This window comes from Parasteatoda tepidariorum, chromosome 7 (genome assembly GCF_982258835.1).
Source record: "Parasteatoda tepidariorum strain Cologne lab strain chromosome 7, Ptep-v5.0, whole genome shotgun sequence".
Classification (NCBI taxonomy): domain Eukaryota; kingdom Metazoa; phylum Arthropoda; class Arachnida; order Araneae; family Theridiidae; genus Parasteatoda; species Parasteatoda tepidariorum.
In genome coordinates, this window is record NC_141761.1 from 90,325,156 (window position 1) to 90,344,960 (window position 19,805).

General features: G+C 32.3%; 1 protein-coding gene across 1 annotated transcript in view; it reads right to left on the reverse strand.

Annotated features, from left to right (window-relative positions):
- Positions 1 to 19,805, reverse strand: part of LOC107447920 (fatty acid synthase) — a 72,543-nt gene that overhangs the window by 50,182 nt on the left and 2,556 nt on the right. The window contains exons 2-8 of the mRNA XM_043045247.3: positions 18,907 to 19,083; positions 18,138 to 18,293; positions 14,787 to 14,951; positions 11,552 to 11,752; positions 7,952 to 8,074; positions 4,482 to 4,715; positions 1,962 to 2,410 (exon numbers count right to left, since the gene is read on the reverse strand). Of these exons, the coding sequence (XP_042901181.2) occupies positions 1,962 to 2,410; positions 4,482 to 4,715; positions 7,952 to 8,074; positions 11,552 to 11,752; positions 14,787 to 14,951; positions 18,138 to 18,293; positions 18,907 to 19,083 (1,505 nt within the window). The remainder of the gene's footprint in view (positions 1 to 1,961; positions 2,411 to 4,481; positions 4,716 to 7,951; positions 8,075 to 11,551; positions 11,753 to 14,786; positions 14,952 to 18,137; positions 18,294 to 18,906; positions 19,084 to 19,805) is intronic.

The window sequence follows — 19,805 nt, forward strand, 5'->3', positions numbered from 1 at the left end:
ATCACAGAAAACTTATTACTAGAAAAAATAGATAGTAGCAATTTATTAGTGAAAATCGAATCGTTAACAAAACAAGAAATATACTTATCACTAAAAATTTATTACTCGGAGAAATACAGTGAAAACTCCACATCCATTTTCCCTCATCAATTTTGGTTAAATTTATTTATAGTTTGTATAGTGTTAAGAAAAAAGACTTGCTTTATTAAAAAGGTAAGTCATGCAGAAATAAGACATACTATAGTCCGATTAAGTAAGTGCGCTCACCCGTTTCTTGTGAGAATATCAAATATTAGCATTGAAGTAAGAGTATTTTTTTAACGCTATAACAAAAACTTGTGGTACTATAACAGAAAAAATTTTGAAGAGTGCACTTTAATAAATTGGGGATAATTTGGATGTTAAATTAAACTTGTTTTTTTTTTTTTAACAGAGAATACCAATTTAAATATAAATAAGTAAAAGGTATGGAATTAAAATTAAATAATAAAATCGAATTAACTATTTACAAATTATTATTATTACTATTAATATTGTTAAAGTTTTTATATATTGAATTTTAGCAATAATTTAAAATCTATCTGGCAGACATTAAACCACACAAACCACCGTAAATATGAGTTCGGGTATAGTATTTAGTACAGTTAGGCAACACAAGTATTAAAATTATTTCCTTCTCTATTCTGAGATCTCAATACTTCATTACGTGCTGTAATACTTTCTCACGCACCTCTCGAACCATAACTTGACTATAGTATAATATATACAAACTATTACTAGGAAAAGAAATCCTCCATCACCATTAATTTGTATGTACAGTATGCGGTGTGGTGTAACTATCACTATAAATATTAAATACCAACTCACTAGTATATAAGGCATGTTAACTTGATTCTATCTAGAGGTAACTTTTGATAGATGATGGTTGACATTGTCGATAAATAAATCCCTTCACTGGTGACCTGCCGACGTGATTTGAACATGCCGACATCAATGGATGGTTCACATTAACCACTTGATTTGCTTAAAAATATACTGCTCAAAGAGAAAAAAAATCCGGAGAAGTAAATAAAGTCTCCCGGTCAATAAACAATATTAAAGGACGAAAAACAATGAGCGAAATGCTATAAACAAAACAAAAAAATAATGGGCGAAATGCTATAAACAAAAAAATGAAGGGGGAAAAATAATGAGCGAAATGCTATAAAAAAATAGAAGGGAAAAAAATTATGAGCAAAATGCTATAAACAAAAAATGAAGAAAAAATTTAATTAGCAAAAATGATATAAATAAATAAACTGCATTAATCAACTAGTGGTATTCGTTCATCGAATTCTATCCCAGATAAAATTCCGGAAGGGGAGTAATGTGGTGTAACTACCACTATAAATATTAAATACCAATTCACTAGTATATAAGACACGTTAACTTGATTCTATTTGGAGGAACCTTTTGATAGATGAAGGTTGACATTGCCGATAAATAAATCCCTTCAGCGGCACCATAACACTGTTTATTGTTTAAAATTTCTACAGCCATTTTAAAAAGGTTCAAAATAATCCTTATTGATTTCTTAATATCTAATTTTTTTTTCTAGAAAAATACAAAATTAATCTAAATAAATATACAAAAAAGTATAACTAATTTTTAAACACTACTTAAAATATTACTTAAAACAACCTGATAAAATCAGTAATAACTATAGTGTTGCCAATAGATAGAGGAATACCCGAATTTATGGTGCCACATAAGAGAAATATATATATAGATTAAGCATCTATCTCATCTCTATAAGTTGTAAATAAGATTAAGTTTTTCATTTAGAATTAAAATTTAGAATATTGATTTGTGAATACTCCGGGTCTATTTAATCGATTTGTTTCATATTTTATGGGAATCATGCAGTTAATTTAAAAGAGTAAAATAATTCTTTCAGTTACGTTATGAGAAAAATGCCTCACCTTAATACTTGATGCTTCACTTGCCTCCTTTTCACTCAAAATGTAACCTCTGCAGGGCTTGAGTTGAGGTGAACAAAACGATAGCTTATGCAAGAGAGCAAAAAACTCGTTTGGCAAATCAGGGTTGTACTTAATATAATCAATCAGAAATTGGGTAGCCTCCTCACATGTACCGGAAACCAGTGCAAGTCTTGGAATTTTCGAGCTCGTTAAATAATTGTTTGGATATGTTTTGGTATTTTGTCTTAAAACAGTTTGTAGTAGTGTTCCACCAATTCCAAAAGAGCTTACTGTAACATATGGACTTATAAGTGGTGTGATTTCCGATACTATTTTCATAGAGCCATTCATTAGTCCCTTTGAACCAGTATTTGGATTTCTGAAATTATAATTTGGAGCAATGTTTCCATTTTCCATTGCTAGTAATGCTTTTATTATTCCACTTAGACCTGTAAGAATTTATTGCTTAACAAAATTTTTAGCAAAAAATATTCTAGATAAAACGATTTATACTAAAATAAAATAAATTTAGAGTCTACTAATAACAAGCTAATTTATGAATCTTGACAACATTTTTTTTTGTCAATTAATAGATATGATGACATTTGTGAGAATGTATCAATAATCAATCAGTTACAAGTTACAACTGATAGAAAAAGGTTTTATTTTAAAGAAAAATCGTGAAAACAGCTGCTATTAGCAACCTTAACATTACGACAATTGGGTACTTGCAAACGACACATTACGACAATTGGGTACTTACGAGAAGAAGAATACGTGATTATACTAACCATTTGATTTAAATATATTTTATTGGATGCCTATAAACGACGTCATGCATGTTTGTCCAACCTGATTGGTTTCTGAATCAACGAATGCCACGATGCCTAGGATGCGTCGCTTGCAGGTATCCAATCGACTGAATAATAATACAATTCAGATATCTCTATACTTTTGATTTCTCGCAAGTGAGGCTGAGTCCACAGTGAGCACAGATGACAGCGTCAGAGCGACTATAGCGCAGATTTTCAAGCATCTACGTCAATGTATTCTGCGCTAGCGAAGTGGACACTTGTTGGTAAGTAGAGAGCATGAACCTCAAATATTTTTATAAACGTTTTTATGTTCCGGGTGATTCAGAATCACTTTCAAGAATTCAATACGTAAGTCAGGAATATGTCAAAGATCGAGAATCATCTGGGAATATATAGTCGCAATCGCAATCTAGAAGAGCAAGAATGTATTTGCAACTGGAGAGAAAGCCAACTGCAACTTTAAAACCTGTTTTAACACTTTTTTTAAAAAAAAATGAGGTTCTAACTATTTTTGTGTAATATATATTCTTGCGATTTGTGATTGCATAGCTTCTTTCAGTTTCTAACTTTTTGGGCATCTGCATCACGTTTGTGATCATATGTTCTTAAATGCATTTTGTTTATTATCATGTTCCTACAAGTAAACCTACAAATAGATTTTGGTATGACAGTTATTTACCCTGAGTATTGATTGGTGAAAAACGTTCCTCCATTCTCTCTATAGTTCTTTATGAGGTTTAAAGAGAACATGCTAAATCATGCAGACTTAAATACTATTTAGTTCCAAAATACTTTTATACCTAAAATTAATAATGAAATATTAAAATTAAAAAGAATTTGAAAAAAAAAGGAATTTAAAAGCGTCTTGATTTGACAGCGTCTTAATTTTGAATTAATGTAAAACTAAATTGATAAATTTATTTTTAAATCATCATTTGATGTAGAGTCTGTTTTTTGAAACTAAGCAAATTTTGGTGTCTTGTCTAAGAGTCGTGAGTTTGATCCTGCTAGTCAATAAAATAATCTGCATGCCCTCTCAGCAAATCGCACAATAAATCTGTGAGCTGAAAGTCCTATCATCGGTTTCAGTGTGGAAGTTTAAAGATATCAGTCTAGTCGCTGACCATGTCATCTAAACGGAGTAAAAATTACATACTTTTTCCACTATAACGGTTAAAAGATAGAGTCGTGGAATACAGGTCTAGGTGTTTGGCCATGATTGGATGATGTCTGTTGGTAGCTCTTGTTAACTTTGTGAAGCCTCTATACTTATGAACCCCTAACATTTTTTATGTATAATTGTGGTTTTTATTTTAGTTAACATGTTCTTTCTAGCATATTTTCTATAAGGGAAAATGTTTCACCATCAAACAAATACAATGCTACCTCGTGTTAAAATTTCATTTGTTCCACTGAATTTACAAACCGGCATATTTACACATAGAAAGTAAAAATGGCTGTTTAAAGTTAAACATAACAAATACAATGAAATATAAACAATTACCACAATTATATTTTTTTAACTGTCGTATTTGACATGCATGAGCTACATTTTATTTTAATTTACTGAAACGTCTCAAAGTATTAACGTATCATGATTCATGTATCGTACTTAAATAAAGGGGAAGTTTTTTTAATAAATGAAAAATTAATAAATAACTAATTAATAAAATTCATAACATGCTTCGAGCTGAGATATTCTTACCTGAGGAAGCTTCAGTGTGCCCAATATTACTCTTGACTGATCCTATGTAAATAGGCTTTTTTCTGGTGCCTGTACAAAAAACACTCTCTATAGCTGCCAGCTCCTTACTATCTCCCACTACTGTACCAGTGCCATGCGCTTCAATGAAGTCAATTTGGTCGGGATGCAATCCACTCAACTTCAAGACATGCCTGCTCAAGTTTTCTTCCATCTTATCAGAGGGTACAGCAAATCCTAAAATATATAATTTAATATGCTAGCAATTGCAACAGAGTGCTTTACAGAATGTCCCATAACTGCCTTTATCAAGAGTAGAAGTAAACGTCGTATCCAGTTTAAATTATGTTTGAACGATACCAGGTAGTCAATTAAAAGAGCTGCAAATGTTTCTAAGTACACATTGCAGATTCATATATTCGTAAATATACAATGATATTTCCAGAAATCAAGAGATAAATATTTTTTTATTCAAAAACAAAATATTATACCAAGTATCTGTCCTATCCCAGCTATGGGACAAAGTAATTTAAGAAAAAGTATTCATAAAAACATAATAAAAACAAGTTTAAAACCAACAAAGAAATAAGTTTGCTCTATATTTATATATTATGTGTTGAAAGGTCAGTATTAATGGGTATAAGACCTTTTAAGACAGAAGTGTCAAGACAGTAAGAGTAAGTTTTTATCAATGAGTAAAAAGTGGTAGTACTTTTATAACCAGGTTTAAACTAAATAATTTTTTTCTCTTAACCATCACTTAAAGTTTTTAAAAAAATCACAGCTGCTTCATTATAAATATAAATAATGATTGAATGTGGCGTGTCTCTATTTCGAGTCTAAGATATGATTTGAGTTAAAAAGGTAAAGCTACTCAAGAAATGTACGTAAATAAATCCTAAACTAAAAACAATTGAATCTCACAGTAGACTAGTCGTAAGTTACAGTTACTAGTCGATAACTGAAGTCAACCATCACTGGCAGAGGTCAGTGATCTGCTTGGAGACTACTTTAATCAGATTGCGAAGGGACCGATGGTATCAGTCCTCTTTAAATTGTTCTACTGTATAATGTTCGACTGCGAGCACTCTGTTGGTAGTCTACGCAGATCGCCAGGCGACCAAAGCAGAGGACCTTCCCTTGAATATAAGAAAAGTACTCATAGCGCTCGACTGATTTACATGAAAATAAAGCTATAAATATGAATTACCTAACTTCATTGAAATACAAAGCAAAATATGAACCTTCATTTATCCATATTAAATACATATATTGAACGAAACACAAAGTATATATATGCTATTTATGCAATAATAATTATATTTTACAGGGTGTTTCGTAGTCACCGTCTTTAATACGCATTTCTTGAGTCCTTGTCAAAAATGAAAGAAAAGTTCCCGGATTTGATGCATCTTATTATTTAAATGAAGAAAATTCAAAAAAATACTGTAGATATCTATCAAAACAACGGAAAGCGGATTGAAAAAATTCAAAACTAGTTTGATTGCGTGTTGAGACCTGTAGGTCTTTCTACTAATCCTTTCTTTCTCTGTTTTCTCAGGCAATTTTCTTCAGTTCCAACTTTTTCAGTAGAGATTTGTTTGATTTTATTATCAGTCTTTGTTTTCCTCCTCGCTTGAATTCACGATCCCTGTATACATATTTGTTTTTGTTTTTTTCGCTCTAAAAAAAGGATTTAAAAAAACATCACATGAAAGATTTTAGTTATGGAACACTCTGAATTTTAAAGGAACGTGAGTAATTTTATTATATCTATGCATTAATTCAAATTTCCCAACAGTATAGTATAGCATATCACCAACTTGAATTTTAAAATACCAAAAAGTATGATATATATGGGTGATTCTCACGAAACATGACAATTCGGACCAAAAAATGTCTTCAAATTTTAAGTCTTCAAAATAATCCAAAAAAAATTTTGTATACTTCTTTAACTACACTTATTAATATCTTACAGACAGCAGTGTAGTTTATTGACATTTGCTCGAGAAAAAAAAATAAAATAGAAATTCACCAAATCTTGAATGCCAGGAAAATGACATATTACCTTAGAAGTTTAAAAAACAGTCATTTTAAGTTAATAGTAAGTAACTCAACTTAAGCCTTTATGTTGGATGGACCATAAATTGCTTAAATTAATTCTTTTTATCCGTTGTAGAAAGTAACAAATAAAATTTTATTGCTGATATGTACAGAATAAAATTGTGTATAATAATCAATCATTAAATAAATAAATAACTTTGATTACATCCAAGCATATTACAATCATACATAAACTTGGTATTAGGTTAATACTTGCTTACCCACTTTATAGTATTAGCAGTTAAAAAGAATTTTTGGTAACACTTCAATGTACTGGCATTCATAAGCCAGGAAAATGACAGCCAGGATAATGACAAATTCGCCATTTTATAGCATATAACTTTACTTTAATTTAATATTTTGGCCGAAGACGCTTATATTCTGCAGAAAACAACAGTATTTCTCAAAATAACTCAGATAAATCTATGTAGTTTTTGTTATTAATGTTTTTACGAAGCCAGGAAAATGACAGCATAAAAACCTACTCAACTTGAAAATTTTTTTTAATAGATTTTGAGCCAGGAAATTGGTTCTTTATTCATGCAACAAGACATGTTCAGATAAGAGGGTATCTAATCAATCTATTAACATAAGATATTGATTCCTGGCGCTATCTATTTTGGTTATAAATCACTAAATAAAAGTAGCCAGGAAAATGACAGATTTTAATGGGACAAACAAATTATTGACAGAAAAAATTATTTTAAACGAAGTTTTAGTAAACAATACTATATTCTAGAAATCCTTACATAGAATAAGATTTAAAAAAATTAAATTTTGAAAAATGTATGGGAAGTTTTGAAGCTAGTTATTATTGGAAATATTGTTTGGGACATGCCAGGAAAATGACATTTTGATATTCAATTAAATTTTTTAAGTATACAAAACAGTCAATGCTAGTGCAAAGTCATTTTAAAATGCTAACAGCAATGCTATTTAATAATTTTTTTTAAAAAAACGTTCTTCTAGTATTATAGTATTAGATCTTGGAGCAAGGGACAGTGAATTGTCATGTTTCATGAGAATCACCCATATACCAACAACATACTTATTATTCCTATCTGAAACATTAATCTGTGACCCCTTATTCATCCGAATTTGTTTTCCTCGAAAAAAAGGATTCTAAAACATAGCACACAAAAAATGGTTATTCTGGAACACGCAGAATAAAAGAAAAGTAAATAATTGTATTAATTATATATACATTAATTTAAATTTCCTCGCTGTGCCCTATAAACATACCTGAAACCAACTAAGATTTCAAAATACCAAAATCATGCCACATATACCAACAACATATTATGCATTTATTAGAATATTCTGCTTGTCACTTCATAAATTCCATTTAAAATGCATCTATTTATTGTTACCTTCTTTAACGAATCCAGATGTAAAGGATCCTACAGATAGAACAGATGCATAAGCTCTTCTAGCCGTAGAAGCTTTCTGCAAAAAGATAGCAACTACTCCTTCACTTCTCACGGTTCCATCAGCTAAATAAATAATAACATACTTCGATTCGATGTTTTATTATGTAAGAAAAAAAACATTTTTGCATTCCATCAGTTAACTTCTTGTTTCGGACATAGCTTAAAACACGCGTTAAAGAAAACCGATATACACTGTGTGACAATTGCTAAGGTACAGTTGCATTTTTCTCAATAATTAATTATAGGGATTGATTGAAGAAATGAAACTAGGTGCATATTTATTGGAAATAATGTGCATTTACTATATTGTAAAACGGTACTAATATTGTCACATCAAAAAATGAGAGAATTAAACATAAAAAATATGCTTAGATGATTTCCAAACAGCCACGAAAAATGGGTCTTCCTGCCAGAATGAAACAGGTATGAGTATCTCAGTAAGATCTACTATTACCTCAGACACTAACACATGTTTTCATCTGTTACTTATGTTGTTCACTAAACTATCGGTGTGTCCTTGGGGATATTGTCTCCCTCCTCTCTCAAGACAGTTGTCAGCTCTTATATAGTTCGGGGAGGACGTGTTCTTTGAGAAACGCGTCTGCCGAGAGCATCCCAGACAGGCTCTATAGGCTTCAGGTTCGGAGAGTACGCAGGCCATTGCTTACGAATAATACTTTACCTTCACTTTCTAGGGTGTCTAATGGCTCTGTCACAGTGAAACGGGGTTCGCCGTAGAACATCACTCTAGGCTTCTGTTGGTCACCCCTAAATAATACGTTCCTTACACCAGCGTAATGTTTCTCGACGATGACGTGCTTGATGCGAAATGCATCGAACATGCTTCCCTGCATACAAACCAACTTGATTTAATCGTCATGAATTTGTACTTGCAGAAACTTCTGTACCGGTAGTGGTTGCAAGGTCAGAACCTATCTTACTAGTTGTGACATTTCTGCTCCCTTTTTACCACTGGGGTCACCATATCGATCCTCTTCAGGTGTGGAGTTCCTACTGCAGTTACCGAGATGATTTCACTAAGCATTTCCAGCTCTGCGACCTTTTTCAATCCCGAGATGGAAGCGTTGAAAATCCTAAATATCTGGGAATGTTCCTCGACCCAGAGCTGAGATTTACTAAGCATATTAAGATCACGGCAAATAATGGTCTAAAGAAACTGAACGTCCTCCGAAAACTTTGTGGCAAGAAAAAGTGAAATCTTGTTATCAATACTTTTGGAGGACTCTAATCTTTGCACTAGCACTGCATGCATACACGACAACAACAACATATATAGCGAGCAATAGCATGCAAATGATAACGAATAACAAAGAAATATAATGTTCAATTAAAAATTTATAAAGTGGAGACATTTTAAAAATTAAAGCGAAAAGTCTATGCGTAATCTAACTCTAATTCTCAATTCACTAACGTGTTCACTATTTCGGGCAAAGGGCGATTCGAGCTAGGAAATTTTACTGTCAGGAAAACGTACGTGTCAGTCAATTGTATTTGTCAGACCAACGAGTTGTCAGGCAAACGTATCTGTCAAACAAAATGGACTGTGAAGAAAACGGATTTGATGTTGTCAACGCTTACATATACATAACCGTAATTGTGCATAATGGTTAACACCACGCTTCTATTCGAAGTGAATTATCTCCGTTACCAAAGCAACCGGTGGCAAGGGAATTTGGTACCTGGGGGAGTTCTCTTGGCGGTCGAATAATACACTATCCAATCAGATAGATTTTTATAGCAAGATCGGATACTGTTTTCACGTTATGAAAAATAAAAGATCAGTAGATTTAACTAATACTCTGGGTAACATATAAAATATATCAGAAAAAATAAACATAGCTCAAACTGCGTATTGAAAAAAATAGTCAAAGTTTAAAATGTTTGTTTGGAAACATCATTTATCTCAATTAATAATTTAAAATACGCATTTGAAAAAAGGGATATAGCTCAAAATTCTCAATTTGGATGATAAACAAGGCAATTTAAAGAAGAAAAAATTCAAAATAAAAAATAATATTTTTAAAAACAACGTTTTTGTAGTGGAGAATAATAATTAAAAAAAATTTGAAAAACGAAAAACGTGGGGCGCATGAAATACATAACAGTAATGTTATATTAGTGTGTGTATGTGTGCTCATGAGAATTTGTGTATGTATATCTGTAATTGTAATTGCATCTGAATGTGGAATATGTTTGTGTATATGCGTATGTATGTGGATGTATATGTGGCAGTGCATGTGTATGAGTAAGAAAATGTGTATATGTATGCGTATATGTACTGTTATGTATTTCATTCACCCCACGTTTTTCGTTTTTCAATTTTTTTTAATTATTATTCTCCACTACAAAAACGTGGTTTTTAAAAATATTATTTTTTATTTTGAATTTTTTTATTTTAAAATCTAATTTTTTTAATTTTTATTTTATATTTTTTAAAAATTATTACTTTTTAATTATTATTCTTCACTACAAAAAACGCGATTTTTAAAAAATATATATTTTTATTTAGATTATTTTTCTTAGTCAAGAGTAATCAAGACTACTACAAGACCACTACTAAAATAATAGAACTTTCATTTTAAATTAGGGATACAAAATTCTTTATAGAAAAACAATACCTTTACGACTTTCATTAGTTTTATGCTGATGACTACCAAAACGATCTGGAAATGAATGAGGAAAAACTGGATCCTACCACGTGATTTTTCAGCCAATAAAAATACTCCGACAATAAAAATCTTTTCACCTGACATGTAATACTAATTTGAAATAATGGAATCGACAACAAAAGACAATCTCGAAAATAATTTTTTTTTTCAAATTTTAATTTTATTTTACTTTGTATGTCTTTTTTCACTTCATTTTCATGCATTGTCATCCAATTCTGAACTATGTGCCAAATTTGAAGTTTGTAGCTAGTCAGGAAGTTAATTTAAAATCGATTACAAAATTCCACCCGGACAGACATACACGAAGGCAAGTTTATATAAACGTGGTAATAAAAAAGAAGTAATGCATTTGATTCAGTTTCGTAAATTGCTATAATTATTGAAAAGTGTTGCGATTGATCACGTGTTTAATTTCAAAATAAAAAGTGTCCGTTATGATTTAATGAATTAAAAAAAACAATTAAAGAAATAAATGAAAACTAAATCACAATTAATAATGACTATTTTTTTCTAATGACCAACTGAATATTGATTTTCGCTATTCAGGTATCAAAAGGGCATATTTATTGACCACTCTAGGGGCGTAACAGTAGGTGAGCCAACGTTGCTCTCATAGAAAGGACACATAATACAGAGAAGAGGAGGAAAAAACATCCATACCTAATCCGAGATTCAAACCCCGGACCTTTCTGACTTGAGATCAGCTCCCTGGCCACCATATTAAGAACGATTATATTAATAACAGTTTTTGTGTAAATGCTCAATAATAATAAATGTGTTGTTTTTCCTCCTCTGTCTTTTAGAAAACGATCGTTAAAAAAGTTACCTAGAAAAAGAAATTGGCACTTACCACTTGCATCAAACGGTGCGCATCTGCCAGTCGGTGAAACTATACCAGAGCGCACATAAAGCTGGGCCACTTCTGGAATTAAATTAATCTGGGAACTGTTAACAATTGCTCCTTCAATTTTGCCGTTTTTTAAGTCAGTGTAGGCTGCATTAAACGCTGATAATGAAGATGAACATGCTGCATCAATCACCATGCTTGGACCTTAAATATATTTAAAATAAATTTCTTAAATAGTAGCAAAATATTGCAGATACTAATAGACGGTATATATATAAAACTTCTCATCATTGCAGCGGTCTTGCAAACAATGGACAAACTAAATGTTTCCAAAAATTTCAACCTTAAGAACAGGAAAAATATGCACAAAATCTGGGAACGTTAAAATATTAAACGTTCTTTTATCGCTCTGCATTCGATTTAGATTTCGTCTTCTACAGGCATTGACCTCTGGGAACCATTTCAAAAAATTCTGATAATTTAATTAATTACACTGGAAAACATTTTTTTTCTCTGTTGCACGAAATTTTTTAACGGATCTTAGATATTTTCATATTGCTGATATTGAATATGCAATAGATTTCTCGGGCAAAGCTACATTTTTTTTTTTTAAAAAATGAGAGTTTTAGTTTGTTCCTTGTGGTAACATACAAGTTAAAAAAACGTTATCTACAACAGATGATCGTGTAAATGTTACGACAAACTTATAGAGAATTTAAGTCACATCATTAGAAATAAAACTGCTTAGGAACACATGCCCGGATATGTCATCATATGCCGCTAGAAGCGTATTGGCGCCCTATTATGAACTGTTTCTTCATGCACTCTTGAATAGATCATAATAGGGGAAGAGCCTCTAGACGCGTACGGAGACATTTCTGGGCATGGTTTACAATGCATTATCAATTCTGATGACGCGACCTAACTCCCCAAAATATTTGTCGCAATATTTATACGACTCACTGTCATTCATAAATCTTTTAAACTTGTATATTTCGACAGAGAAATAGTCTAAAAATGACATTTAAAAAATGTCTTCACCTTTAGGATCAAAACTAATTTCGGGTTTGAAATCTCCTCACATGAATTAGACAAGATCAAGTATTTAAATAAATGCAATAGAAAATTTGTTCCCTGGTGTAGTCTTTCTGGTATTCCATACTTTTTCCATGCTGTAAAGTCTACTCGAATTTCAATTTCTACAACTTGCCCCATGGGGTTTCCACCCAACTCTATCACACTTGTTTCTCATCACAAATCTTTTCCTATCATGTTCACTTCTGCTCCTCAACCCCTGTTAATGAAACGACTTATTTTTTTTTTTCATTGCAAATTGCTTGTCTCGTTACTTTTCTACTGTGATTTTGTGTTTAGACACTGAGAAATGTTCTGGTTCATAGAACTGAAACTATAGCATGTCCGTTTCAGTACCTTTATTTTCAGCTTCAATATATATATATATATATATATATATATATATATATATATATATATATATATATATATATATATATATATATATATATATATATATATATATATATATATATATACACTCTATGACAAATAAATCGACGCACCAAGAAGGGGTTGTCTGATTGAAGCGAAAATTGGTGGATAGGAAGACAATGTACAGAATAGTAAATGATTAAAATTTCAGAACAATTGAATATTTTATTGTAGAGTTACAGTAACAAGTTCAATAAGGTGTTGACCCGCCTCTAGTCTGGATACAAGCTGCCAGACGGCGTGGCATAGACCAATAAAGCTCCCGGATGGTCTCTTGCGGTATTTTCTGCCAAATTCGATCCAATTGTCGAACGAGGTCATCAACATTCCGTGCCAGATGCAATCGCCTTCCCATCATATCTCAGACATGCTCGATGGGAGAGAGATCTGGTGATCTGGCAGGCCAAGGAAGAGTTTGACAAGCTTGCAGACAGTTCATAGCAACACGTGCCGTATGTGGTCTGGCATTGTCCTGCTAAAAAACCAGCCCAAGGTACTGCAAAAGGAACGGTAGCAAAACAGGTCTTAGGATGTCATCGACGTACCGCTGTGCAGTAAGTGTACCTCTAATGACGACCAAAGGGATCTGGCTGTCAAAGAAAACGGCACCCTAGACCATAATGCCTTGTTGAGGGCCGGAGTGACGTGCAATAGTGAAGGCAGAATCCCCCCTCTGCCCTGTGCGTCTCCAAACACGTCTTCGATGATCGTCAGGACACAGTTGGAAGCGGGATTCGTCGTTAAAGACTATACGTCCCCAGTCGGCATCATTCCAGCCTGATCGAGCCAAAACATTCATGTATACGAAATTTCGAAGCAATCGGATAATTGCTTCTTGGTGCGTCAATTCTTTTGTTATAGAGTATATATATATATATATATATATATATATATATATATATATATATATATATATATATATATATATATATATATATATATATATATATATATATATATATATATATTGAGAGGATAAGAAAGTCATGGAAAGGGTAGTTAACGGAAGTATGATGGGAGCTTAAGTTGTAAAATTTAGGATTGGAACTTTTTCCAGCAAGCTTCAAACTTTAAATCTTTGAATTATCCAATCATTTAAAGAATGTTACACTAAGCAACTGGTTAGGTAATCTTGATTCCGGTGACCTGTAAGATGCTTCTAAAGCAAAAATAAGTGTTCAGGAAGCTTTGATTTCTGCAGCGTTTGAGAGTGTAGACTAAAATGCAATGCAAATGGGTTTGATAAAGCTGCTCGGACTCAATCGTTTCTCCATGTTCAACGGGAACATTAGCCCATCGGAATAAGATTGCATTTATGAAGATCTTCTAAAATCGATGACTGCAACACATGTCCCATTACTTTTCGACTCCTTCAGTATCTGATTAAATGCGTGCTCCCGGTCATAAATGTTGAAAACGATGAAGATAAGCAAAAAATATTGGAGGATATACCAGCAACTGATGAAGAGTTTGAGATCTCTAAAACATTTGCGAATATAAACCATAATTCAAATTTGTGAACAATAGATAGTAAGTATTGAAAGGGATATTGAAATAATATCAAAAAACAAAAACATGTATAGATTACTCATTTGTCCTAGTAGTTCATCTCGTAAGAGTCCATTTAAAAAAAATATACTTGGATGTTTTTTACCCTGATTTTAGTGATTCCGCTACGTGCGATTTTTAACACTAGTTCGACGGAAAACTAGTCCGGACGTTTACTTACCTAGTAAATTAAAGAAATACGTTATTTGATTGACGTGTAAAGATCTGGTCCCTGTGTATCCTTCGAGTTGAGAATCCAACTGGCAACTCAAAGCAAAAGAATCATTCGTGATATTTGCATTATAGACGCCTATGTTAGCACCATAAACACTCGGAAAATCATAGCCTGAAAATTACAAACAAGAAAGGACTTACATACTGGGTTCAAGCAGATTTTACACATTTATGAAAACCATAGAAAATTTACGTTAATGCTAGTTGGAGTTTCCTTTTTCATAGATACCAACGTTTAAAGTGGATACTCCCACTGCAGTTTTACACATGCTTGCTATGAAAACAAAAACACTCTTTACCCTGAACTTAATTGGTTGAGAGTTTTTGCCCATGGATCCTATGTCCCTGATCAGCCTAAAATATCGGTGCTGGGGTGTTTTGCAATCTCTTCGCCTTTTATATTCCCGTGTATACTGGAAGAATAGCCTACAACGGCGAAATTACTGCGATATGAGTCGCAGTGGAACATGTTGTGTCATTTGGAACAAATCTTTCCAGCTCGTTAGTAGCTCTTATCTCAATAAAATCCGTGAACAGCCCCTCTTCTGGTGATATTAAAATGTTAAATCTCAATTAATAAATTACAACAACTAGGAAAATCTGTAACTCTGTGATGGATCCCATCTCACTGGGGAATTAAAGGCAATGAAATGGCTGATGATTTGGCCATAAAGGGCACCTCCATATACAACAGGTAAATAATAACCTGGCCCCTTTTTCAACCTTTAAATGAGTTCTCAAAAAAAGTCTTCACTAAATTCCAGCAAGCAACTGATGGAAAGAAATTCTAACAAAAAGTGAAAGGATCTCGTGCCAAATAGCATTCACAACTGGCCTCGCCAAGAGGCCATGACTCAGTTCTGACTCTTTATGACTGTCTTGCAGGTTACTTATACATATTTAAGATGACATTTCATCCATATTTCTCGATATGTCGAGACCAATTTGTAATGGATGGCCGCCACGTTCTCCTGTGCAGTTCTCTCACCGTGGAGCGCTGACCGATACTGGGTAGCAAGGTATCGAATAAGGAAATGACTATTTTTAATTTTTCCTGTGTCAATTCCTTCAGCTATTAGAAAGAAAGAAAAAACATTTAAAAGTTCCAAACTGCTTAGCATTCTCACTCAGATATATATTTTCTTCATATAGTAATAATAATAACAGTCGTAATGGTCACAAATGTAAAATAATCATGTTCATTTTGTTTTGTTCTTGCATTTTAGGCTTTGTGAAATTCTTGGAAACCCACTACTGTAATGAATTGTTTTACTTGTTAACGTTGCTATAGAATATCATTTATCAAGCATTGACTATACACTTAATGCACTTGCTTACGAATACTTTTGATTTTGTTTTGTTTCCATGAATAAAACAGAAAAAAATCAGAAACGAAATCGAACTTTTTTAAAAAAAATATTAATAAAAATTGTTTTTTTTTTAAGTAAGGGAACATACCCATTTCAGAATTATTATCTTAAAAGTGAAATTCTATACCCAAATACATAAGAAAGATCTAGCGTTTTTGCACACACACGAAAGCGCTGTATTTTCTCCAGTTTGTTTAAAACTTTTACAGAATATTACTAGTATAGTTTCATTCCAACAAGTAAAATTTTTCTTATTGTCATATTCATGGTTTTTTAATTCCATATATCCCGGTATAGGGGAGGGTGAGTGAAGAGTGGACATGGCGCTAAATTGGACGTCTTGAATAACTTTTTTATTTATTTTATGTAAAATCTACTCTATGAGATAACGTAAATTCCCAACTCTGATAGACACTTTCAAGTGCATTTGTTTAATTACACATAGTGACTACTTTAGTAGAAATTTATAAATAAAGGTTTTCAAGGTGCAAAAGTAACTTTCAAATTTTCTCTTAACTCTTTTGATAACATATTTTTTGTTTCTGAATTTCAACTGAAGGTGAAAATATTTTGTAAATTATTCTTTTTTTTTTAACAATTTTGAAATTAACATCTGCTTTGTATATTTTCAATTAATCAGCATTAAGCATAAACAAATTTACGCCTTCGTGCGGCTAGTGTAGATATATTGTGGTGGAAAATTTCTTAACCCAATAAGAGTTAAGAACTTTGTGCTTGGCAAATTTTTTTTTTCAAAAAAATAAATAAATAAGTCTTACAGCTTTTTTAGAAAGATTGAAAAATAAATCTAAATAATCTTCGTTAGTTCTTAGTTCTTAGTCTCGCATCTAAGTTCTAAGTTTACTTAGATTCATATTTCTATTAAAAAAATATGAATCTAAGTAAATACTTAATGTATTACTAATTTTTTAACATTATTTTATTAACATTAATTTATTACAAAGACAACATATCAAAATGAATAATAACTATAAAGTTATCAATTCATAGAGAAATACCCCAATTTAGGGGACCACAAAAGAAAAGTGTATATATAGATTGATTATAAACAAAATCCAGATAAACGACATCCAGCATTGAAACAGTGTGCATTCTAAGAAATTTGAAAGCGAAGAAAGATATTATTAGTTACTCATATACAAAATCATATGATTGAAATTGATCGATATCAATTACTGTAACTTAACAAATGTTTAATAAAGCTTTTAATGTTCTTTAATTCTCAAATTTTAAAATCATCTGCCAAATGGTACAATTCAAGACAACAAAATATAGGAAAAAAGTTTCATGGGGTTAATTTATATGAAATTATTGTACGGACTAGTAGTAAAGTAAATTTCTCTTTATAAATTATTAAAAACTAAACTTAACCTCAGCTGCGTGACAGCCCTTAGAGGGCCACGGCCTACTGTGCCCATCTCAGTTTTCTTGACCTTTGGGGTCTGGGGTGCAGGAGCAGATGTTCCGGTTAGGTGGTCAGCCGAACGCGGAACCCCCAGTGTTTAGTTCCCAAGCATGCTTGGTACTCATTTATCGACCCACTGAAGGGATGAAAGGCTGAGTCAACTTTGCCCGACCCGAGGATCGAACCAGGGACCTGTGGCACGACAGCGCGAAGCGCTACCGCTCAGCCACCGGGAGTCTTATAAATTTTTATATTAATGCATTTATGCCTGTTGTTGAAACTCAGTTCACAATTATCTAAATCTGGGATGAGAGAAAATTGGAATTCAAAATAAATAAATAAATAAATAAATTTAAAAAAAAAAATAAATAAATAAATAAAAGATTTTTATTTGAACTACGGCCAATTGACCTCGCGTGGTTTCAAGCTTTATGATTTTCTTTAAAGAAAAATAAGACTTTGAAAATTAGTGTCTAAATTTTCGATTAAATCAATATCCTACCTGCATCTGCAATTGCCTCATATGTAACTTCCAGCAGTTTCCTAGTCGCGGGATCCATAGAATTGATTATATTGTGAGACACATTAAAAAAATTAACTTCGAACTTGTCCAAGTTCTTAATGCTTCCAGTTGTTCCAAAAGGATTTATATGTGAACCTGAAAATATTTTACAGACAAAACAATTTAAACCAGTTGCATTGCTGTAAAAAAAGAGATAAATATCATCAATTACCGTTTTCATTCTCATTGCTATAAACATTGAATCAAGATATTCAAGGGGCAGTGCCAGGGCCAAAGGTAAAGAGTAAGGCCGGCCAAGAGATGGTTAGACGAGGTGGAGAAAGACCTTAAAATTCTAAAGGTCTGAAACTGGAAACAAAGAGCTAGAGACAGGCGACTTTGGAGAAAAATTGTTAGTGAAACCATGGTCCGACATGGACATGCCAGGGAGTTAGTTATAAGCATTGAATCAAAGACAAACATAGTCCAGAAATTATTCATACAAAAAAAAAAGTTAGCTTATGGTCAATATATTTTTGCGTAAGAAAATTACTCACACAAAAACTAATTAACCTGCAGCTTCACGTAATGTAAAAGAATAAACAAAAAATCTAGTATTATAGTCAATATAAAAAATGACACTGTTCACAATAGACAATTTTTCAATATCACATGTTAAAAATTTATGTTCACTACCAAAATTATTATTTTTTCAAAAATAGAAATGATTACAGATGTGTTGCCCATGCAACAGTAACGGAAAAATTACCTTTTGTAAATCTTTCATTGCTGCTGTGTAGAAGATTTTTCTTATTATAGATACCGTCTTTGAATTCTTTTACATTATCACAGCGCGGGAAACGTCCAGCCATGCCGCTGATGACAATATCATCAGGTTGAAAGTCACCCACGCAATACTCGTGGTAATCATGTTGGCAATCTTTGACTACAAGAAAAGAAATATTTCTTATAATAAAAAGATAATTGTCCTCCTCACACATTTTCATCGCTTTGATTTTTAATATGTAAAGAAGATGTTACTGGTTGTCAAATAAACGATCGTCCCTGGGCGCTGGTTAACTAAATATAACGAATAGCGATTAAAATATTACAGCAACTCGCCACCTGATCTTCACTTTTTCGTTGAAAATGTACCGCATGCGCATTTCAGTATTACTTTTTTTTTAAAAATTAAACATGGAACTATTATGATTACTTTATTTCACGATTGTTTCTTAAAATTTTTCTTCATTTTCGAAATAAATCTTGCACTGTTTATCATATTTTGAGAAATACTTTAAAAGGATGCCTTGCATTATCAATACTAACAGTCTTATTAATCATTTAAAATTTTGAGTTCTTGAAAAGGTGGTCGTATGTTTTAAATAGTGGCCACACTGTTAAAAGTGCTATAACTCGCTCCTAGCCTATAGCCTTTTCCCTACACATCAGAACTTTTCCCCCCAACGGCTGGCAATGAAATATTGCGTTCTTTGTCACGAAGGACGCCGGAAGTGCTGCTCATTTAACGTTATCCTGTGGACACCTATGAACCTGTGTTTCGAAAACGAGCAACATTACCCATGTTAGACTGCTACAGATTCCCGTTCATACGGTTGGCAACTTTCAGACGTCGCAAATATAGTGTAGCTACCACTGCAACTATTA